At 44.3% G+C, this 24,526-nt stretch overlaps 1 protein-coding gene across 3 annotated transcripts in view; it reads right to left on the reverse strand.

The window, feature by feature from the left end:
* Nucleotides 1-14,882: 14,882 nt before the first annotated feature.
* NTM (neurotrimin) overlaps nucleotides 14,883-24,526 on the reverse strand; it is a 1,029,928-nt gene continuing 1,020,284 nt past the window's right edge. The window contains exons 9-10 of one of the 3 annotated variants that reach the window (XM_040992635.1): nucleotides 23,126-23,158; nucleotides 15,261-15,361 (exon numbers count right to left, since the gene is read on the reverse strand). In XM_040992635.1, the coding sequence (XP_040848569.1) occupies nucleotides 15,261-15,361; nucleotides 23,126-23,158 (134 nt within the window). Of the gene's footprint in view, nucleotides 15,362-23,125; nucleotides 23,159-24,526 lie in introns of all 3 variants that reach the window. The other 2 variants (XM_040992636.1, XM_040992637.1) reach the window with 2 other exon arrangements.

A 24,526-nucleotide genomic window follows, 5' to 3' on the forward strand; every position in this document is an offset into this window, starting at 1 on the left:
GCTGAGTAGATGGTGAAGCTCCAGAAGGAGGAGCAGGCAGTGAGCAGGCTTCTTTGGGTCAAAACAATTTAACATGTGGAAGCCCATCCTCAAGCTAGCCAGGATACGAGGACGCCTGCCAGGGAGAAGCCATGTCCCTCCATTCCTTTTCATCTGGTGACATGTAGATGGTGCTTCTACCATCCCCTTGAAACAAAGAAGAAGTGCTAAGCATACAGCAAGGGACATGGAGGGCAGTTTATAGCTGAAGGCACAAGCAAAATTTGCTCCCCTCAAGCCTGCCTTAAATCTCACTGTCCCCTACACCACTCCGAAAATGCGAGTCCGGAGGAACTGTGATCATCCGGCCTGATCGCCTTCCCAACAGAAGTCCAAAGTCACTTAAATCCCGTGGAGCTGTCCTGTCAACTGCAGTTTAACCAGGTGTTGCTTTTACTCTCTCAGTTGCCTCGGTGAGACTTGCTTTGCTTAGCAACAACCTCAGCTTTGCAGAACGGCTTCTCCCTAAACCTCTGCAGCAAGTCAGGAGCTGCCAAGGGAGGTGGAGGCGGGGTGGGGGTTGGAGGGGGGCTCTAGGATTTAAATGGAATGGAAGGTTAAACTCCCTGAGGTTGTAGACTCCTGGAGGGTCTTAAAGCCCCTGTTAAATGGTTGAGCGGCTAATCCTTTTTAACATAAAGGCCTGGGGACCCACACTGTGTTGATAGGTTTTAGCCACCTGCTCTGGCTCAATAGTGCTGGGTTAACCACACAGGATGTGTTGTGGGCATGCTCCTAGTTCTAGTACACTCAGGAAATTCATCCTAGCTGGACGATTTTATGGCTCCGGAATCACCCAGACACAGGAAGTAAGCAGAATGTAGGTGCAGCAGTCTATTCTGTCTCGGAGAGTCAGTTCTCCAGAGACCATCATCTTATTCCGAGGGATTTTCCAAAGCCACGTAGCCTTTTTTAAAGGCCCTGGTCTTATTGTGCAATCTCTGGCAAAGAGGCAAGATCCAGACTTGGATGGTGAGTGAGTCTTGGTATTTATGTCCTGGACAGATGCAAGAACCGAGCCTAAATCACAGCAGCTTTGCAAACACAGCTACTATGCACCTTTCACTCATAGAACAGAGATGAGGGCACCTGTTACAGCTGTGCACTGAGGTTCATCTGGATTGACAAAACTCAATCTGTTCTCTCCTTTGTTTATGCTCGACTTTGTACAGATCTGACCACACATAGATCGTGTGGTTCACCCAATCTATATGCTGCCAATACAGATTTGGTTGGCATACTGTATTTGCTAAGTACATGTCAGCAAACTAACAACTACCACTAAGAATAGCACTTTCATATTTTACTGAGACTCTTTATGAGACCATCCAGGCCTGCTGAGGTCTTGGCCACACCTTCAGGTGGGTGGCACCAGCATTTCCCACCCATTTTCTAATTAAGAGACCACCAATGGAAAACATCTTATCTGTAGGTTCCCCGCCCAACAAGGCAGGGTCAGGGAGGGCTTAAAATCCCAAAACCCTTCCTCAAACCTTTGATGCCTCTCTCTCCCTCCTCTTTCCAGAGGCACCCCACCTCCAGCTTTTCTTTCCGGAGGTGCTTCCTCTTCCTCTTCCCTTTCCCTTCCTTGCTCACCTGGTCCCTTTGTAAATAAACTTTTCTGTTTGCAACGGATTCCCAGCCTTTTATTTCTATACTAAGCTGAGGAAAGAACCCACCGGGCATTTCTGGTAACATTTAAAAAATGAGAGAGAATGAGAGAGAGAGAGAAACTCCCATATGCTGGTTCCATCCCCAAATATCCACATTAGCCAGGACTTGGCCTGGGGTGGGCCAAGGCTGGAAGCTGGGAACGCAATTCAGGTCACCCACATTATGGCATGAACCCAATCATTTCAGTCAGTGCTGCTTCCCAGCATCTGCCTTAGTAGAATGTTAATGTGAGGAAATAGTGAGACCTTAAGCTCAGATATAAACTCCAGGAACTTCAACATGAGATGAGTGGCCTGAATCAATCTTTTAAGCTAGTAAACTTCCTGCCCCGGCTGAGTCTCTTGATCTAGCATCTCCTTGGCTAATGCATTATACTAGGCTTAGGTAAAACAGTTGCAAAATCGCCACAAAGAAAGAAAATGAAGAAATGGCAGAGTGTAGGAGGCTATGTTCGCTCTTCATGTTTACAAAGGGTTTTAAGTAAGATAAAATGAAATGAAGTGTTTGGTGTAGCAGTGAATTCTCCATTTAGGGCACCGCCGTTCCTATTGGAGTGTCTGGGTTCATGTTCTGACTTGGCTTTGCGCTCCAGCTTCCTGCTAAGATGCACCTGGGCAGCAGCAAGCAGAGGGTAATTCAAATCATTGTGCTCCTGCCACACCTGGGGGAGGCTGGGATTGATTCCTGGCTCCCAGCGTTGGTCTCAACTTTCACAAGTATTTGAATGTAAACCAGCATACAGGAGACATCCCTCCCTGTCTCTGTTTCTCCACATTTCAGATATGATGAAATAAGTAAGATCAGCTGGGGCACGTGAAAGCACTTGGTGAATTTAAAAAACAAAAGATGAGTGTGAATGCTATTTGTAAAGCTATTACTGCAACCTGAGCATATAGGCAAATATTCTTCATTTACTAACTGCTGTGTTGCAAAACTCCTTATGTACCATCCAGATTACCCACATAAAGTAGTGAGTAAAGCATTAAGTATCTTCATTGAATGTCTAGAAAATGTGTCATAAAATACAGCATGGATCTTATTTTTTTGCATACAAAGAAGTTTATCTTTAAATTACATTTCCACGAACTTTTTAAAAAATCAGATTTCAAAAGCTATTTATTTACCTATGAAATTTTGAAAGAGACACAGAGAAACAAGCACAGAGAGATCATCTGCCCACTGGTTCTGGTTAATTCATTAAATTCCTACCACAGCCAGGTCTATGTCTGGACAAAGCCAGTAGTGTCAAACTCATCCTGGGTCTCCCACATGGGTTACAGATACTCAAATATTGAAACCATCACTGGGTTCCTCCCATGGAACTTTCATGTCTATTTTTTTCTTCTAAGACAAGAAAACACTGGAATGTGTTTTCAAGTGTTTGACTAAGAAAGAAAAATCATAATGGTGGCTAAAATTAGGAACATTTAATTCAAATCACCTAGGGGAATAGAAAATTGGAGAGTTTAATGCCTTGGAAAAGCTCAAGAAACAAACCTCACAAAAGCAGTGTGAGAGGGAATACGTGAGTGCCTGGAAACTAAACAGTTGCCAGAAACTATTAAACAACATGTGGGTTACATTAATGTCACTCTATCCTATCTTCTTTTTGTAAAGTTAAAATTAGGATGAAATGGAAATATAAATATTGGTGGCAATAAAAATGCATATATGGGTGCTGAATTGTTTCAAACCTAAAGCAAGGACGTCTTTTGAAGTTCCTCCGACCTACTGCCCTCTATCCATCCAAGGAATGCTATGTTTTACTGCCTCTGAGGGCTGTCAGTTCACAGTATCCCATTATTTTATGCAACACAACGTGCTGCCTATTAAACTACAACATGCCATTCATTGCAAAGGAAATATCCTCCTTCAAAAACTTTGAAGATAAAAAAAATGTGTCCTAAATTTGAAAAAAAACAAAAGAAAGAAAGAAAAGAAAAGAAATAGTTTCTGTAATGGCAATACACCCCAGGACTAAGCTTACCATTTCCAAAACCCAATCACCTGTGTTTAAAGCCTGGCTGCTCCTCTTGTGCTCTCTGTACCTGATATTCCTCAGCTACAAGTGAAGATCAGAGAAGCAGTGACCCAAAGGAGAGGTGTCAATACTGATTTAAAATAAAACAGCGTCTACAATGGATCATATTGTGAAAGAATATGTTTTGTTTTTAAGGTATTGCCTGCACTTTGTGTTTGGATTTAGTGAGATATTTTTGTGTTGGAAACTTGGTACTCAGTGGAGCGATGAGAGGGCGGTGTAGCCCTTAAGAAGTGGGGCCCAAAGGGCAGTGAGTGGGTCACTATTGGGGATGCAGGGCACTGTCCTCCGGAGGCATTAGTGCCCGAGAGAGAGGTTGGTATGCAGAGAGCCAGCCTGGCCCCATGGCACCATGAGATTTATTCTTGCCCTTGTTCCCACCTTGTTCCCACCTTCCAGGTAGCAGAGTAGCTACAAGGACCACACCAGAGGCAAGGGGGTGCTGGCTCCAGGATTCTGAGTCTAGAACTTCAGGACAATGAATCTTTTTTTCCTTCATAAAGTTCCTGGCCCCACATTTCTCTTATAGCAAAAGAAAACAGAGTGAGAGATGGTGTCAAGTCAACATTATTGTGAAGAGAATGTGCCAAAACAGGGAAACCAGCCAAGGGATACCACTGAACAGTTCGAGGAGGAGAATTGATGGCTTAAAGCAATCATGGCGGTTTGGTGCTGGTGCTACCACACTGTGAGGGAACTGGATGGGTGTGAGATGCGGACTAGCAAGGCAGGGTTTTCTGGTGGGTTGCATATGAACGAGAAGGCAAGGCCAGGGTAAATGTTGCCTTTCTGGTTTGAGTCAGGTGCCATTTATACAGGCGAAGAAAATTGGAGGAATTACAAACTGTGCTTCGAATTTTCTCATTTTGGGAGATCACCAGGGGAACTTGTTTACATGTTAATGTATCTAAACATCCACCCCCTGGAGATGCTAATTCAATAGATATCTCCGCCAATGATTCAGATCTGCTGCATTAAGTTTTAAGAAGGCTATACATTTTGGGATGTATGGAATCTTCATACTTAACAGTACTCCCTGGTTCATTATTGTGTGCAAACCTGCGTTTAGGTAAATGGCAGTTATCTTGGTATGAGCTCAATTATATATTGGAAGCTTCACTGTACCTGAAAAGGGTAGTAATTGATCAAAATGACAATAGTTGTGAATGAGAAGGGTAAAGTTTCACAGGAAGGTTTCTTTGTGATATTCACTCCTTCGGACTATCATACCTGTGGCTACTTAGTCTTCCCCTTTCCTCCCCTAGTCCCCTAAAAACCAACCCTCTAGGAAGTCAGTGCAGATCTCACCTCATCAGGAAAGTTCTTTGCTTCCAAAATCAGCTCCTTGCTGTGGATGTGTTTGTCATATACTGTGGATGATATCTAGTGTGTGCATGTGTGTGTTTGTGTGTGTATGTGTGTCAGAGAGAGAATGTGTGAATTACTTACATTCTACCTCGTTAGATTGGGAACAAGAATTTCCAGTCTTACTACTTGCTTTATCCTCTACACCTACATGCAAAGTATCATGCTGCTGATAAATAATGCAGAAAAGTAAGTACATGTCATTTCCTGCTGAGTCCAAAGTACAATTAATTTGCTTCTTACCAGCAATATTTCTTCCACCACTAATGCCTACAATGGTCCTTGGTGACCTTAAGGTATCAATGCACCAGAAACAAGAGTCAGAAAAACAAGGAGAAATAATTGGATTGGAGAAAATCCTTCCACAGACTTAAATGTCAGCCACACATGAATTTACTGAATTTCTGTTTTCTCTCTCTCTCTCTCAGTGGATTCCTAACATCCCAAGAAAGTACTGTAAAATCTTAAGAGTAGTGTTGAAATTAGAGTTTTCATGAGCTTGCACTGAGCACCTCTTATATCCAAAACCACTGTCGACAGGGAAATTGGAGGCTAATATGACCCACTCCATTCTCCCTTCTTTATTGCTGAAGTAATAAAGCTTGGGCTCCTCTTGCTAAGCTGGTTTATTCAAGTGATGGCTAGTTCAACTGAGTTCAACAAGTTTTCCAAATCTAGACACTCTTCATGGTGAATTCTTGGATAGACTTGCCTATGGCATCCACCAAGCCCTTGATGGTGACATGGGTTGCTATCTACCTCAACACACCGAACATCTAATCCAAGTAGTTGAAAATGCACAATTCCATGTGTAGCACAACCAGATTGTTGTCTTTCTTCCAAGGACAATGCTTCTGTCCATTGGTGGAAGGGAAGCCATGTAAAGGAAGTGATACTGAGGCATTGTGGCACGGTAGCATAAACCACAGCTTATGTTGCCAGCATCCCATATCAGACCAGTGGTTCACTTGGCTCCTCTGTTTCCTGTCCTAGTTTCCTGTTCATGTGCATGGGAAGGCAACAGAGGATGGCCCAAGTGCCTGGGCCCCTTCTGCCTAAATGGGAGACATGGATGGAGGTCCTGAATTCTCGCTTAGTCCTGGCCCAGTTTGGGATGTTGCAGTCATCTGGGGTGAATCAGAAGATGGAATTTCTTTTCTTCTCTCTCTTTCTCTCTCTCTGTAGTATTTTCTTTCAAAACAAGTCTTAAAAATAAGGAAGTGCTGCTAATGAAGACATTCATGAAACAAAGTTTTGAGTTGTTGGGTTTCGAGTTTCTTACACAGAGTGCAGGGGCAGGGCTTTTAATACCACTCCATGTACCATGCTTCTACTCGCAGATTCCAGGTGGACACCCAATGTGCCAAGGTCAGGCCATCCTATGCTGTACAGTCTATCTGACTGATCTTTTGTTCTATATTTTTTTTTAAGACAAGGAATTATGAGACCTGAATATGCATGCTCCCAGTACACTATCATTTTAAAGAGCAATTCTATATGTGACCAAGCAAAAAGACTTGAATTAATGTCAAAATACTAGGAGGCCACAGGTGTCGGAATAATCTGTAATACGGCAGTGTGGAGGTACATGCAAGAAGTGGCAGCAAACTCACTGTAATGAATTTACTGCCCTCGTGCTGTTGTGATGGAGGGCGATTACTCCTGACTAGTGAATTACACTGTGGAATATGGATTTCCCTGTTCCAAACTAGGGCTGGGCAAATGGCTTGCTGACCCTCTTATGTGCTATGTTACTCTTGGCTCCATCAAATACTTAGTAAATAGGAAAAAAAAAATGTTTCACACTTGCAGGGGGAGCAGCCACCTGTATCCAGAGCAGGAGGAAGGTAGAGCTGGTGAGAAGAGGGAAATCACGTGGAATGCCAGAACTCAGATGCTGGGGACTGTTCTGTGAGCTGGATTTTATTCAGTCAAAAGCCTGAGTACCTAAGGCCTTCCAGACACTGGGACAAACCAGGGCTGATTTGATCATCTTGGCTCGCGGTAGGCTCTGCTTGGCTGACAGGAAGAATCAGTAGGAGTAGCTATTACAAATAAAAGGACATACACGATGGTTTATGGCATTGAAGCTACCATAGTCTGAATTAGGAACATATACTGAGAGAAGTCAGCCAGCCAAGCGAGTTTGGAGGCACACGTTTGGTGTAGTTAGATCATTGTAGGTTTGATTCCTAAATCATTCTAATCACTGTGGCTCTCCTGGTGTCATGCGGAATAATGTCCTTCTTGTCGTGTGCTTAGTGTAAGTTGAAAGCATCCAGGATGCAGGTTCCCACCAAGTCTGTGTGAGTCGTGCAAGCAGCCTGTGAGGGAAGTTGAAGGTGTGAAGTTCACCGCTGAGTTGAAAACTGTCCAGAAACCACCAGAACTTAGAGAAAGTTGGTGCATGTCCACTGCTATAGATTTTTTTTTGTCTTGAATGCATGTCTGTCTTTTGTGTTCAGAAGAGCCAAACACCCAAAATGTGAAAACCATAGCCTTTTTTGATCTTTATGCAAAAAACAAAATAGGACTCTTCCGATTCAAGTGTAAAAGGAGAGGCCTCAAACACCACTCTGCACAGCTGACACCAAGGAGGTCTTAGATGGTTTCAGGTGCACAATTTGCTCATTAGGGAAATAGACGTGAACAGTGGGAGGAGGTTCCTAGGACTTCTGACCCCAGAGGGAAGGCCTTCCGGGGTGAGCATGTGCTAGGTTCATTCTGCCAGGCAGGAAAGCTGAGGTCTGGAAGGTGCAGAAATCTGTTACAGGTTCTGAGAGAAGGCTTGGGGCAGGGGGCTGCCTATTTCTTCCTCTATACTTACCTGCCAGGGAGATGGGGGACTCTGGTGTAACAAAGAGCTTGCACTGCCTTTAGTACCCAACTGTTCTCGCTGGGATGTTGTGGGCAAATGTGCTGTAAGCAGTGTGCAAGGAGGCCCGTGTGCCTCTCTGGCCTCTAACACTGCAGGGACAGCAGATGTATCCACACAGATGGCTTCCAGAACTCATGGAAAATGTGTGTTTTGGAAAGCTGTGCAGAGATTCCAACATTTTTTTTTCTTTTGCCACAGTAAACTCATCTTTTAATTCTTCCTTCTGTGACTGTTTTAAAGTTTCTATATATGTGTAGATGCCCTGACATTTGTAGACTGAATGGTAAGCTTTGGCCCATCCGGCTTTTATTTTTATTTCCGTTTTAACATATTTTCCTCCTTCCTTCCTTCCTTCCTCCTCTCATTCTTTCCTTCCTCCTTTCTTTCTTCCTCCTTTCTTTCCTTCCTTCCTCCCTCCCTTCTTTCTTTCTTTCTTTCTTTCTCTCTCTTTCTCTCTTTCTCTTTCTTTCTTCTTTCTTTCCTTCCTTCCTTCCTTCCCTCCCTCTTCTTTCTTTCTTTCTTTCTTTTTCTCTCTCTTTCTTCTTTCTTTCCTTCCTTCCTTCCCTCCTTCCCTCCCTCTTCTTTCTTTCTTTCTTTCTTTCTTTCTTTCTTTCTTTCTTTCTTTCTTTCTTTCTTTCTTTCTTTCTTTCTTTCTTTCTTTCTTTCTTTCTATCTTTCTTTCTTTCTTTCTATCTTTCTTTCCTTCTTTCTTTCTTTCTTCCTTTCTTTCTTTCTTTCTTTCTTTCTTTCTCTTTCTCTTTTTTTCTTCCTTCTTTCTTCTTTCCTTCCTTCCTTCCCTCCTTCCCTCCCTCTTCTTTCTTTCTTTCTTTCTTTCTTTCTTTCTTTCTTTCTTTCTTTCTTTCTTTCTTTCTTTCTTTCTTTCTTTCTTTCTTTCTTTCTTTCTTTCTTTCCTTCTTTCTTTCTTTCTTTCTCTCTCTCTCTCTCTCTCTCTCTCTCTCCCTCTCTCCCTTTCTCTTTTCTAATTTTTTTGGCTGGCTCCATTTCACAATGAACACATAGGGAAAAGGAAGCCTTGGCCAGATGGTAGCTGTGGCTATATATGCATTTCCCTTTCTGCCTTCCTTTCCAAGAGGCCAAACACCAGTAAGAATTACAGTGGGTAACGTGACAATTCTTTTTATTCCCCTCAGAGATGAGGCCGTCTCACTCATGTTTGTGGGAAGGTGTTGCTTGACAGTACCATCTCATCTTCTATCAAATGCCAGAGTAAAACTTCAGAAAAAGCAGAAGCTCAGAGAGTAACCCAAGGCAGGTACTGGATGCAGCAGATCCAGAGCTTGGGTAACCCACATCTGAGTGGCGGGCGACCAAGCCCTGACCCCGTTTCAGATCCAGCTTCCTGCAAATGCACCTCCTGGAAAGGAGCAGATGATGGCTCAGGCACTTTGTTGTTTTTCACCCCCATGGCAGACTCACTTGGAGTTCCTGGTTTCTGGCTTTGACCTATCCATACCTTGGTTACGGCATATATTTGTGAAGTGAATCAGTGGTTGGAAGACCTCCCTTGTTTTCTTGCTTTCACTCTACATTTAAAGCAACAAACACAAATAAATAAATAAAATGATAGGGGAGACAGAAGTACAGAAGAACGATGATTTTACGGTTTTTTTTTTTTAAATTTCTATCAAGCTTGATTAAGATAGGATTAGGTTTCCTTAACTTTGTTCATTTGTTTATTTATGAAAAAGAATGTAGCAGGGCATGGGCACTTGGCGATCACGTACTGTGGGTCCAGGGCTGAAATGGCTCTGATCCCATGCTCAGTATGAACTGAACTCAGGTAGTGGTAACCTACATTCACAACTTCTCACAGCATACTCAGAAGTGAAGTACAGACTTGGGAGGAGGGAGAACCTATATACACAGAACAGGGTAGGCTTCCTTGGGTCCTTGGGCACCAAACTTACCAGGATGATAAGGTACCAGTATTAAAAGCCTTATCAGGAAACTCCCTATTTCATTATTAATTCCTGTCATTTTAAAGATGAATCTAGGGAAAAAACAGGTGTCATCTGTGTTGAAGAAGTAAGTAATTAAGTAATTGCAGTAAACAGCACACACATATACGTACTTCTGGCAAGAATGTTGAGAACATTGCATATTCTCAGTTTATTTTACTTCCCCAGCCTTTAAGATGGGCATCTGTTTCTTATGTTTTGTTTTAGGCATGCCATATAGATAGAAGCTTGGGACACACAGTACTTTCTTCTCCAGAAAAACCCACCATCTTTTGTTAAGCAACAGTCCTTTCCAAGCTGTGCAGTGTCTGTCTCCTCTCCCCTCACCCCCGCCACACTCCTGAAGCAGTTACCTCCAACATCTACGAGGGTGACAGCCAGGCTGTGCGTGTTTCCTCCTTATGGGACAGCCTGGAAGCAGTGACAATCCATGGGCTATAGAACTTGCCCACTGGAAGCAGTGACAATGCATGGGCTATAGAACTTGCCCACATTCACACCTTTGATTATTGAATTTTAAATCTGGATGGAACATTTGCAATCTCTCATGATAAATACTCAGAGGAGCTCATCTGGCCAGTGTTGGAGCCTTCATTAGAACCAGTTCTACTACTGATAAGTAGCCCAGTGCTGTATCAAAACTAGAGCACTGACAAGCGAATTCCAAAACCAAAACTTTCCTGGAAACAATCAGCACTGTGGAAATGCTCTAGCATGTTCTAATTCAACAAATGTATGGTGCGAATGATCCCTTTGCCTATAATGCTCCTCAAGCTGTGTAGGTAAAATCAGTATTTTCACAATGTGTCAGAAGAAAATAGTCAAGTTATTCAGAATTGTGAATGAGAGTATAGTAAGCATTCAAGAAACTAAAACCAGTGTGTTGGCACTGTGACATAGCTAGTTAAGCCACTGCCTACAGTGTCAACATCACCTATGGCAGCAGTTCAAGTTCCAGCTGTTCCATTTTCATTCCAGCTCCCCTATAATGAGCCTGGGAAGGCAGCAGAAGATGGCCAAGTGCTTGGGTCACCACAGACACTCACCTGCAAAGTCTCATGGATCTCAGGTTCTGGGCTTCAGCCTGGCTCAGCCGCAGCTATTGTGGCCATTTGGAGAGTGAGCCAGCAGATAGAAGCTGCTCTCTGTAACTCTGCTTTTCAGATAGCTTGAAAAAGGCTAATACTAAACCAAAGCACAGCACATGTACTTTGTAAGAACTAATCTTGAGCTCAGATATTAGGGACTGTTTTCCACAAACAGCAGACTGGCTGTAATCATGCCACAGGGCTCAGTGGGGGAGAGCTGGGGCTGTAGGAATCAGGGAAGTGTGGACTACAGTGTGGAGACTTCACAGACAATAGTGATACCCGTGTGTATTTATTGTCTTGGAAGCTGATGGAGATGGCCACTCACAGAAATAACTTTTGCGTTAAAAATAAAAGAGAATCAGTTAAGAAATCATAATCTAAAGTGCTTTGGTTGAATTATTACAGATGACAAAGAAGATACTGTCACACCAGCAAATCCTAGCAAGCAAGTTCAGCGGGAACTTGTTTTAAAATTTAAAAACCTGTATATAACCTGAAAAGAGCTGGTACTAAATTCATATCTCACATATTAGTAATCTTAGTGGTTTTAAGTTGCCCAGTAGGTGTAAAGGTCTTGGTGTGCACTTGTAGCTTTGGCTGCTAGTAGCACAATGAAGTACTGGCAACCTAAGAGGACCTCTTGTTTTCCAGACACTTCTTTTCACATGTAGTATACTTTTCCAATGAGCGGCATCTTAAATGTGTACTGTTTCCAAGACAGAACACCGTTACTATTTGAACCCATCTCCTATACTTTTTTTTTTTTAACCCATTAGAGCCCTGTGATTGATTAGTGCTACTCTCTGCCCTTCTAACCTCAAAATCTAGAAGGTATGAGATACACAGGCAGTGAGTGAGTAGAACATGTAGACTGTGTACCAGATTTTAGTGTTAGCTCATTCGTTTACTTACCTCCAGCTGCCACCTTCCAGAGCAACAACAAATGTGGACTGTGAGCTATGGACAGAGGTCCGACTTGGATTTGCTCAACGCAGAAGGAGTCGTCTTTGGTCCAGTATTTATAGGTACTTCAAGTCAGGTATCTAAACCCATTGTGTGCAAATATTGATGAAAACAGCTGTATGTCAGGAAAAATAGATATTCTGCTAGAAGAAGATGAATACTCATAAGATGGTGCTGTGTGCTCCATGTAAGTTGTGAGTGAGATGATGGGAGGACAACCTGTGAGGCAGCACAGGAAAGTTCCCCATCTGGAGAACTCACCAGACATGGTAAGGCTGGTTCTATGAAGATAGGCTGTTGTGCGGCCAGAGTGCTAAGGAATCACAAGGCCACAAGACTACTGGATTGGCAGATAGGTCAAATGAAGTCTTAGTCACTAGGGCCATTGTAAAGACTTGGCTCTAACTGATCACTCATTCCAGGGAAGCCCACCACCAAGTCATCTGAAGCATGATGTGGCATCAGACGTTACTGCTACCTACTAGAAGTTGTCCAATGCTCTTGGTAGAAGGGAAAGCCCTTATTCTAACAGAGGCTATCTGGAGTGGGCTCCCTCCCCATGACCACATACAGGAAACACCTTTCTCCAGGGGTACTTCTGGGCTCCAGTGTTGGAATATCAAAGTCATTTGTGGTTCCCTTAATCCATTGCCATGAGACATAGTGTACACATCCGGACAGGGTCAGTAGGTGCTGGGGGCATAGCAGAATTCCTCAGGCTCCCTTACATATGTTCTCTTTTAGGAGATCCAAATCCCCTCCCCTTTAGTGGTTCTGGCACGTATGGTAGGACAACATCAAGACAGTCCCAAAGGCTCCCCACTCTGTTACCAGGAAGAAGTCTGTGTAACTCCCAGGCATGAAGAAGGGGAGCAGTAGGACACAAAGAATGCAGAAGTCTGTGGTCTCTCTGCTTCTCAACAGCAGCTGAGGAAGACCCTTCTCAGATATGGCGGGCTCCTCTTTGGCTGAATTAGCCCCTGAAACGTGCAGGTGTAATGAGCCCTGAGTTGGCTCTGACCCCATTTCTTTCCCTCAGTGACTCTTCGGCCTAGCTCTTGATGCCCAGAAATTGACCAAAAAGGTTAGAATCATTAGACTATGTGTTTAAAAAATCCTGTCTTTCTTCTTTATTGGTAGCTGATGTTGTTGAGACCAGGCATGGAGGCAAGAAAGTCCCCAAAGTCCTGGTGGACGAGATTTGGAATTCTTTAGTGTTAAGCACAATATTCTTAAGTATTCTTGCTGTTCATCTGCATGTGATAGCAATGTCTTGCTGCCTCGCACAAATGATCACAGCTCAAAGCCTTCTTTTGCATAACTAGACTTGTCTGGGGCCGGGGTCCCAGAAGTGTGAATGAGAAGGATGTGGGAGCATTGGACAGCACCAGAACCTCGCTTTGCTTCTGTAAAGCAGGTGGAGATGTCCCACCACCCTGTTTCTCTCACTTGAGCTTTGGTCACGAAAAGATCCCTGCTTCCTGGGATCTGAAAATCAAGCCCTCTCCCGGTATTTCCAACCCAATCTTTGCTACAAAATGAGGCACCACACCAGGTGAAGAGGGACATGGAACACTTTTTAATGTCAAGTCAGAGACAAGCCCTCCCTCCCCATCCCCTTTCCCCTCTCCCTGGTCAGGTCCAGGAACCCTCCCCGAGGCCTCTCTGGTCTCAAAATTCCAGGGGAGGAAAAGAAAAGGTTACCTAAAAACTGCATTTTCTCCTCTTCCATACACACTCACACAAAAGTGGGAAATTAAATAAAATAAACCAAGAGGATTAAATTCTCCAGCGGTCTGTCACAGAGCCATCAGAAATTCCCATGATGGGCAAAAGCATGTGGTTACCAACAGTGAGTTTGTTCAGCGGCTTGCTGCTTGTTAATGCCCGGGGCATGGCTGAGGGAGCAAGGCCACCTGGGACCCTTCCCCCAAGAGCCACACCTGAAAAGATGCTGTGCCTGGTATTAGTTGTTGCTGCTGTTGCTTTTTTCTTTTACTTTTTTTTTTTTTAAACAAGTGTCTCTGACATGTGAATAACCCAAGAAAATAAAAAAGGCAGGAGCTAATTACACAATTACCAGTAAACTCTATCATCTTGTAGAAGATCAACACACAGCTAACGCCATATACAGCATGCAGTAATGTCTGAGAAACGGCCCTGCTGGGAAATTAAATGGCTAGAACTCTAACAAAAAAAATATATGCATATATATACTGTATAATATATGTCATTCAAAGAAGCATTGCCAACGAAGCCGAGACAGTGCAGCCCATCTTCCTGTTCTAGCCAGCATGTGGGTATCATGGTACTGTGTGTATGAATTGCTGGAATGAGGAAGAATCTGTCGCGCTGGTGGATATGTTGGTTGAGTCAGATGTGGTTTTTGGTGGCTGTGCCAAATCTTCACTAGGTGGTTAATGCCCAGTGTGTGGCCCACCCATTGTAAACCTAGTTAAGAAGCACACTATGCATTTTTTAGTGCTTAACAAACACGCTTCTTTTCACCCCTTCCATGTGTGTATTTTCTTAGCTTGGCTTTTACATTAAGCTCTAGACTCAGAAAATATAATTAATAAAATTAATCATGAGTCACAATCCCTTATTCGCCGTGATGTCCATGTAGTAAAAGGAAAAACAAAAGCAGAAAAAAAGTTGACTGCAATCGTTTGTGACTTGGTGGTGGGACTGTTGTTGCTGTCAGGCTGTTTTGTACTGTTTCCTTGTCTTCTGTTCTTTAGATCTCAAGATCCGCAACACACAGGGTGGTGGCAGTCCACCGAAGGGCCCGTGGCAGCACACCTGGGGCCACGTATTTCACGCGAGCACACCTCTGTTGGCTGACTGGGTGGCCGCCTCCAGAATGTTCCACGGTGGGGGCGCTTCAGTGGGCAGACTGGCTGAGCCCTTGCCTGCTCTTACAGCTGAAAGGCCGCATAGGGCAGCTTGTGGGTGGGTCCAAGCCGGTATGCCTCCTTCCCGTTAGGGAAAAGAAAGAAAACTCGCTTGTACCTAGACATCTGCAAGGCAATTTGCAATTTCCTGTTTAAAACTTTTGTTTGTTTCCTAAAGTATTCTTTGTTCCCCTCCCTCAAATTTCTGTCCCATTAAGCTTTGATTTTCCAGATTTCATTTGATTCTATCTTAATTGTTGCTGTCGTAGTGTCGGTGCTGTTGTGTTGGTGGTGACAGTGGCGGCAAATTTCCCCACTGGGGATGTGGCACTCACATCAAAATTTCAGCAGCAGGTGCAAGATCAGGAGGGGGAGCAGCCAAATGCAGCCTGCCCTCCGTGACGTCCCGTTGCTTACCTCGCTGACTGCGCCTGGACCTGCGGAGAGAATATGCGAGTCAGCAGCGATTTTGTTGTATGATGTAAAAAAGAACCGAACCCCAAATGGGGCTGCTGCCAACGAGGCCTTGGCATTCCTCTAAGTGATGCACGTTGTTGTTTCAGGTCCAGATTTGAAATGACCTCTCCAAGGCTCCCTCCTCTGGAGGTGCTCTACCCAATGGAAGGGAGATCCTCCTTTGCAAGCAGAGGGTGAGGCTCAGGTTAACTGTCCTAGGGCAGATTGGTTTTTTCCACCTGCATTGTAATGTGCTATGGCCATTCATGGCTCAGAAGACATCTTTCTAATACCCAACCCAAAGCTTCAATAAGTTGAAATTTATTGTTTGAAGCAATCACACCTACTTCTGAACACTGCTTTCAGCATCCACAGAACCCTCCAGCTGTTGCACCTGTTGTTCAAGAAGGACCCTGTTTAGCACAGCAATCTGTCTGCCAGCTGCTGCTGTGATGCACTGGGCACAGAGTGCATTCTGTCAATCACTCCAGCACAAGGCAGGGCGCTGGGGTTCTGCCTGGAGAACTTGGCTGTTTCCCCATCTGGACAAGGGAAACCACAGACTCAGCTCAAGTACCACCTGCAGAAAGGTCAATGCAGCCCACAGAGAGTGAAGATGATATCAAGGAAAGAAGTGAGGGGTCTCTTGTGAGTGGGTGTGACTTGAGATTAATGTGGACTGCCCCGGCTGCTATCGGTAGGTGGAAGATAGAAGGAGCAAATTTCCTTAAAAGGCTCTCATTAGCTCTGCCTGTAAACAGATGTTCTTTAAGAGGGAGCCAAACAGGGAGGTGAGAGAATTGCAAGGTGGCAACATTTTTTGGCAGTTCTACTATTGTTCTGAAACATAAGCTTCCTGGCTATTCCGGTACTGTTGGCCAAGAACCCTCCCGACAAATGGAGATGGGAGTCCTGAGCTGTACAGAAGTTTGGATGCCCAGATGAGTTAGGCACCTAATGAACCAGACAGTGGACCTGTGCTCTGGCTTGCACTGCTGCACTGAATCCAACACAGATATTTCAAAGCTCCTGGCCCCACTATGCCTGTGTCCTCTTGGTCAGGGAATTGTTGTGGATGCATAGCACTGAGCCACTTCTGGCCAGGATAGAACAAACTCAAAACAGGCTTTCAGGTTCCATATGGGTTCTTCCATTCAGTCCTAGAGCTTGCAGCCTTGAAGCCTGAGCCTTATGGTTTCATGCTTTAATTAACCCTTTTAGACATCTGATTTGGGAGCAGTGGCTTAACACTCCAATTGTGAAAGACAGAAGGTCATCTATTCAGAGATTTCACAATAATGGCAAAACCAGAGCTTCTGGTTGTATAGGTCGGCATGTCAAGAAGTCCCAGAAATAGCTGCCAAATAGCTCCCGAAGCAATCAGCATAAGTGGGAAATAAAGATTTGCTAGACTGTACTGTTTGGGGAAACGGATACACATGAGAGCTTCTGACCATATTCTGTACATACTCAGTGTTTCCCCTAAACATTTTCTAGGCACAGCTGGATGAATTTGAGGAAGAGGAAATCTTGAATAGGGGAGCGGCACTGTGATTTGTTCCTGCTGTAAATACTCACTGTGTTGTCCATACAGCACTTTCTGTGGAGTCAAAGGACAAAGCTTGCTACACCCTCATGCTGGCTTTCTCTCCTTCGACATGTCCTTCCTCTCTGGTTCACTCCCACAAATACCCTTTCCATGCCTGGGGCTGAGGCAAACTAGGCATTTCAGGGAGCTGGCTCATGGTTCTATTCAGTCTGCATGGGTGAGTGCCATGTGGAAGGATCCTTGCTATGTCCTGTGCAATGGCCTGTATCCCTGTGCTCAAGGCAGGACACACTGCTGTCGACACTTGGCTCTCTTTAAATTAAATATATTCATTTTACAATTTGATGATACAGTTCCACAGACACTGGGATTTTCCTTACTTTCCTCCCGAAATCCCCTTTCACCCCCACCAATTTCTCCTATATTATTACAGTAGTATAGTCCCTCATAAAGTATGCATTGCTACCAACTCTTGGGTGTTTAAAAAATTTTGGGACAAACAGAATTACAAGACATTGTACCTTTTCCACAAACATTTTGGAGTAGTAGCTAGAACTCACTCCTGATTCAATCCTCAAGCAACAGCAGTTCCTTCCCTTCCAACTTTGTGCACCTGGCTGAGAAAATGCTTGGGGGTCAGACTTGTGGAACTGTATCATCCTCTTCTCTCCTACATTCCCTGCAATCAGAAGTGACTTCCAGCAGGAATCTCCATGGAGGAAAGGCACATACAGCACAAAGTCCAGTAGGGTTCTGGCTTGGCCACCATGGAAGAAGAGGCCGGAAATCTAGCTTCGTGGCTGGGTGTTTTGCACCTGCAAAGCTTCTATGAACTGGAAAACACCACCTGGTACATCACAATGGAACCTCTACCAGTGCTCTCTTTGCTATTCCTCTGTATTCCTTGGTGGGTCTGTTGCCTGCTGGGGAGCACTATGGAGCGACTGCAGCGATAGGCTGTGACCTGTGGTGCCAGTTAAAGACCAACACTACCAGCCAGCATAGCCTCCAGCTCACACGCTCACGCTCATGCTGGAAGAGCATCTGGGGCCTCATTGCTGCACCTTCCCTCTTCTTCAGCCCCACAGAGGGCCTGGTGCTGATTATGCATGATCATTCCAAAACTGCCCAACCCGGCCTTATAGTCCCCTCACCCCACACTCTCCTTATGGCTGCCTCCTTTGCATTCATTTTACCTGACCTGGATGAAAATAGACAGAAGAAAACAGGACATTGTCAGCTCCCATCTCTGTTCCCCAAAATTTCACATTTTGACCCTTGCCACTTGCAGCTTTGCCACCCCTAACCCCCCAGAGTGTATTTGTCATATCACTTCCAGAGAGATATTTGTGCAATTCCATATTGATCACACACAAAGCTGAGTCTGCAGCTTCAACAGTACTTTCCATCTCCTTGGTCAAAATGCACTTTATTTCATGGTCTCCCATCTTCTTGGTGCTCCTGCAACTTCTCCTGCCATGCCTTCATTAGTGCAGTGCTTGCACACTGGGTGGGCACCTTCAAGCCACATTGGCTTTGTTTCTACCCTCATATACTGTCTGCCTTTTTGAAATACTTTCATCTAACTGATTTATATTTCATCCTTTAGCTTGTGCTCCAAAGCTCCTCCTCTAGGCAGCTTCTTTGACTGTCTCATTTGCTCATGCAACCCCACACACCCTGCTGTTAAACACTGACTATTTTGCTTATTTGTACAAGATGCTCAATGGCAGCCAGTGTGTCTTTGGCCAAAGGCAGTCTCCAAGAAACTGCTGTTGAAGGAAGAAGGGCTGTGACTCACATGGATGTGTTCATGTGTAATTTGTGCTTTTCTTTCTTTAGAAATCATACTTGGAAAACAAAAAATCAAACAAAAACAATAACAACAACAACAACAAAACCCACAAAGGGAACCAAAACACAACATTAACCTTTTTCCTATTGTGCTTTCTGTTCTTTCTCAGTTTCCTTATTCTGACATTCTTTCTTCCATTTGCCTAACTGTATGCAGTAAAAACCATTGACACAGTTACATATGGCTGAACGAATGATGGCATAGCAGCCAACTATCAAGGGAGAACTGGAAAGGGGTCCTGGAGGTAGAAGGAGCCTATTGTAGCACCTTCGCGGCCCTCTCAAGGGGGACAAGGACCAGGTGGAAAATCCTTGCCACTTCGGATAGGTGTGTGTAAACTCAACTTCACAGATTTTATGTGGCTTACTCTTAATGTCTGTCTGCAATGAATTATTTCTCCTACAGATTCTGTGTTGCCTTATGGTGAAACCCACACATTGTTAAAGAATGAACATGGTGAGAGTGAGGTCACAGGCCTGCCCAAGTCCTGGGTACCAGTTCAGGTGAGAACCACAGATGCCCAGATCTGCCTCCATTTGACACTGAATGACTCATTGACACGGGTTGTGGAAGTGAACCTGCAGTCCAAGCAGGCATGGGTCACAGGGCATTTTCAGGGCTAGCTTTGGCTAGCGCGACAGCTCAGCCCATCTGGCTAGTGACAGGGTCACCCAGATGAGACCTCTGCTCTCCATCCAGCCATGTATACACTCTGAATTGGATCCCTTTATTGATCTATTTCATTAGGGAGCTGTAGAGGCCTAAAGAGACTAATTACAAGGACAGTTTGGGTTCCAGATAACTGTGATGACTGTCAATTATCCCTGGGAAACATCTGGCAGGAATGAAAGCCTCAAATAAGATGCAGTTTATTCGTAGCCAAGTGACTCAGCCAAGAACCTCCCCTTTCCTCCCATCTCCTCCTCCCTCTTGCCATTTCCCTTTCAGCTAATAGAAGGAAAGAGAGAGAGAGAGAGAGAGAGAGAGAGAGAGAGAGAGAGAGAGAGAGAGAGAAGATGTAGGGCCAAGATCATCAAGTTAGCACTTGTAAGCAGGGAATGAATTAAATGTGAAGTAGAGGGGCCAAGTACAGGAGATACTCTGGGCACCCATAAGTGCTCATTAGTGTCACCAGCAAAGACAAGATAGGCTGTGAGTGTGGATGCCACTCAGGGAGAATGTCATATACACTGGGAATAAAGTTAGTCCAAGCATATAAAGAGATAGCTCATGTTCAGAGGGTAGCTTCTGGCCTTCTCCCTGGAATTAGCTCAGGAAAGAAGACATGCTGAAGGAAGGTAAAGACTTTGGCAAACTGCATCCATTCTGAGGCCACAACTGTCTGGCCAGTAAAGATCCCAGTATTTCCAAGGGCTCAGGGTTAAAGCTGTCACTGCTAAAAGAAACTAGAAACGGCCATTGTTAGGGCAGCAAGCATAGGATGGCACTCAGGTTGACCTTGGAGGGCTTAAGGGATGATCCAGAGAAGTCTGCTGCCCCAAGCCTCCTGCACTAGCCTCTGGCTATACTGAACACAGCTCCTCTTAGGTGACTCTCACTGTCTTTTTGAGGTCTCCAGTTGTCACTATCACATAAGCTGGTGGTTGAAGAGATATGAGTCATGGCCAGATCATAGACTGACTGAAGCAAAAGCAACATTCAGCTGGTGTGGGCAAGCTAGCCAGATGCCCCAAGCTAAAGGTTTGCAGAACAGCATCCTTTCTTTGATCGTCAGACTGATTTGGGGAAGCATGAGGTGGATATTTGCACCAACAATCTGAAAGTAGATGCACACACACTGTTCGAAAGATAGAAGTCTGGTTGGCATTTAGTTCACCTTTTCTAAACACTGGTGAGTCAGCCTCCATGTGGCTTAGCAAGCCAGATCTCCAATACCATACTTCTTTCGGTAAGTTGTGCAGAGGTAGAAGCTGGTCCCACAAAATGCCATACTCCTCAGGCATCCTGAGGCAGTAAGGGCCACATCTGGGAGGCCAAATTGAACTTGATGAGACCTTCCTGTTTCTGTGTCAGGGTGTGAAGTTCCCTATGATACTAAGATCAGGAGAGGATCTCATGTTACCAGATTTAGGCTGTCAGAGCCTCCCCACCTTTCCTTTAGGTTTTGCCTGACCTGAAGTTAGGATGACCTATAATCTGTTCCTTCCCTGGTTGGCTAATGGCCTCTGCTGTTATTCATCTCAGATAGGGAGAAAATGGAAAATGGTATTAGAGCTTTTGCATCCATGTGATACCTTGGGAATCTCTGTTCTCTGCGTTATGATCTACACATGTGGAAAGAAAGGCTAGCTGGGTATGCCTGATCCTCAACACATCATCTGCTCAACTCAGCTGAACAAGCACCTGTGCTCAAATACACTCAATCTATTCTTTAAAGGCACCTGACAGACGTTGTGCCTGGACTGCAACAACTTTGTTGAGCCACTTTGAAGATTCAAAGGTATCAGGGGTGATTTGTAATCTAGTGTTTTGTAGCTGAGAGATCTGATGTATAGTCAGAATGGTGAACAAGCTAGCAGTGCTGCTGCCAAGAAAACAATGCATATGGCCAGGATGGCCATTAGGATTAAAATGGGCCCTCGAAAGCAGGGGGATATTCCAATGAATTGTCACATCCAGGCACCCCTGGTTTGTGTGTCTCCCTGTATCAACTAGTAAAGAGTGGGGGAATCCAAGGGAAGCCTTATAGAAGCCCAGTAGTTGCTCCTATTATGTTCACTCCCAAACAACAAGCTGGGCAAACATAGGGTGTGTCTGGGGTACAGCTGTCCACAGAGGAATGGGCGAGCTGGAGAAAGGGCACAATGAAGTTACGGAAACACCTAAAGGAGGAATAAACTGGAGGCTCAAATTTCCCCTGAAAATGGAATTTCCTAATAGGCAAAGATCTTCAAATAACTTCTGCTGAAATACCCTCACGCAGCTCATTTTCTCCCTTCTAAATCCTTCACACACACTCCTTGGAAGACGGTCAGCTCTATCCAGTGTCCATTCAGGTAATGATCAATTTGGTGGATCTCCAAACTTGGATGGTATTTTGGACTCAATAACATTTCCACCCTTCCAACTAAATACCATGCACTGATTTAACTTACATCCTGCCACCAGGAAGGAAGAAATGCAACCAAAAATATTTTTGCATTTACTCCAAAGCTCACAGTTCACTTTAGCCCGCCCCCTTTGCACTGGTCTTAACAACTTACATGACCACATCTATCCTGTTCTCAGTGCCAGCTTTATGTGTTGTTGTCCAGCACTGTGGGGTTTGTTTTCCAAAGGAACAGCCTAACTCTACCTCCAAACCCTGTGATGGCAGCCTAAAGCTTGGTGTGGAGTAACACCTTGACTATCAAGTCAATGATCAGTATGTGAAAATCTGAAGCATGCACTCATTTTCCCCATCAAGATCTTGACTGAAATTGATCTCTTCTTAATGATATATTAAGAAGAGGTGGAGTGTCAGGAAATGTTCAAAGAAGGAACAGGGATGAAATTGGAAGGGAAAGGAGGGAATGTGGAAGGAAAGGAAGGAATGAGAGAGGGAGAGAAATGGGGTGGGATAAGGGAGGAAGAAAAAAGGAAGGGAAGGGAAAACTAGAAGCATAGATCCCCACACCCAAAGTCTCCAAGTCATGTTTCTGCTCAATTAATAACTTTTTAAATTAACCAGCAACACTAATATTTGGGGCGGAATCCAAATATCCAAGAAGCACCAGGTTGCTTTTTGATAATAGGAGGAGGGTTGGGTTGCAAGTGAGGATGGTATACAAACCTTCTAGGACAAAATAAAAGTATGAGGGATTTTTTTTTTGTCAGTTTCTGTTCTTTATACACCCAGCTGCCATGGGAATGCATACTGTTGATGGGTTTGCCCAATTATCTTTAATCCTCTGTGGGGAAGAACTGAGGACAGTTCTCTTTCTGATATCCCAGGCTTACTTCTTCAGTTGCCTCTTTTTTTTTTTTAACAAATTGGTTTGGTGGTCACTGTGAAGCTCCCAGGCATTAATCTGCCCAACTTTGCCAGCTCACCAGTACCATTAAGTCAGATGTCATGCCTAGGAGATGAAGCACTGAGGATTGGGGGATGGAAAACAAGGGTTCTTGCACCAAGTCTATGTAGAAGTCAGGAAAGGGACAGGAGCATACCCCCAGAGCTTTTATTTATCACCCCAGGGGTCCTGCAACCACCAAAGAGAAATAAAACAGGGTCACATTCAATCTGTTTTGTCTGCAAAATGGGAGTAGAGGAATTCTTCAAGGATGGCCGAAAATTCCCAGCAAGAATGAAATTCTCTGACCAGAAGCCTTCTAGTCTACCCTGATATGGGGTAGCAAAACAGCTTTGGACTTCTCTTCAAGCCAAGGGTTCCTTGTCAGGGTGAATCCATGCATTCAATGAAATCTTCCCTGGTATTTTTCAGATAAGATGAATGTGACTTGGGATTATCAGGTGAAAAAAAAAAGAAACTTTTTGTTGGAGAAAAGCAAAGACTGGGTGGTGGATAGGGAGAAACCATGGAGACAGGTAAGTGTGGTCATTGAGCGCTAGTGTATGTTCTGTTTTCTCCAAAATATTCCCACCACACTGAGCACCACATGAACCCAATTGTTGAACATTCCACCTCTCCTGGAAGCTCAATTTCTGCACCTGCACCCAATGAGATGGTTGCTCGGATGATGGCTGAGCACCTGCCGAGTATCAGAGTAGAAGCTGGCACAGAGATCTGTTCCCTAAAATTGATCAGGTCACAGAAGCAGGGAAGCAGGCAGTCCACCTCTGTCTCAGAAGGGAGAGCAGGTGGAGCCTGACATCTCCCGTGTCTGGCATCAGGTAAAGCAACATTTGTTTCCACTTGTAGCTTTGATATGTGATAATGTTTGCCCCATTGCTTGAGCAAACCTTCATCTAAATACCAGCTTGTTAGAAACTGCAACTTCAAATTTAAAAGCTCCCATTCATTCTGAGAATGCATATCTAAGTCCTTAGAACTGAATCAGGAAGTTATGGAAGGTAATATGTGGTGCTGTCTCTTCTAGCTGGTCTCACACACTTCCTTTTTGCCAACTATGTCAGTGGCTTCTCTGATGCTCTCTTTTAGATCAGTGAAGGTGCCTCAAACAGGTTCAATAAACATAAGTTGAATCATAAGCTGAATCTAAATACTCTACTGATTTCATTGTTACCTTCATTTCATTGTTTTATTTTCTAGTTCACAGCTCATCACCATGTTTCTATATATCCCTATAGTGAATAATACATCCTTGATTTTTTTCATAATAAAAGTATTTTTCCTCATCTGCCAAACAGCTTCTACTATAATTCATCTCTCTCTATTTTTTTTTCTTCCACTTCTCAGATCAATTTCTATCCTCTTGTGACCGCTTAGCTAGAATGTGAATGGACAAAGGAGAACAAGATGGGCCTGGGGTGAGTGAGAAGGAGGTGGGTGACTGGGAGGGGCGATGGGGAGAGTCATTCCCTCTATTTCCTGCACAGAGAACTTACTGCTGGGTTGCTGCCACAGCTGCCACTGTGGGAAGTCATCGAGCAGCCAGCCGTGTGCCTAGTCATGGTCTCAATAGGTCACTAATCCTTTCCAAGTGGACTTCAGAAATTTAGAAGCCAATCGCAAAAGGACACAAGCAATGAGAAATCGTACATGGGAATGTGCTCATGAGAATGTAAGCAGGCAAGAGGAAGGAGCTGAGAAGTGCACG

This window comes from Ochotona curzoniae, unplaced genomic scaffold (assembly GCF_017591425.1).
Source record: "Ochotona curzoniae isolate NIBS_2020 unplaced genomic scaffold, NIBS_Ocur_1.0 contig_832, whole genome shotgun sequence".
NCBI lineage: Eukaryota > Metazoa > Chordata > Mammalia > Lagomorpha > Ochotonidae > Ochotona > Ochotona curzoniae.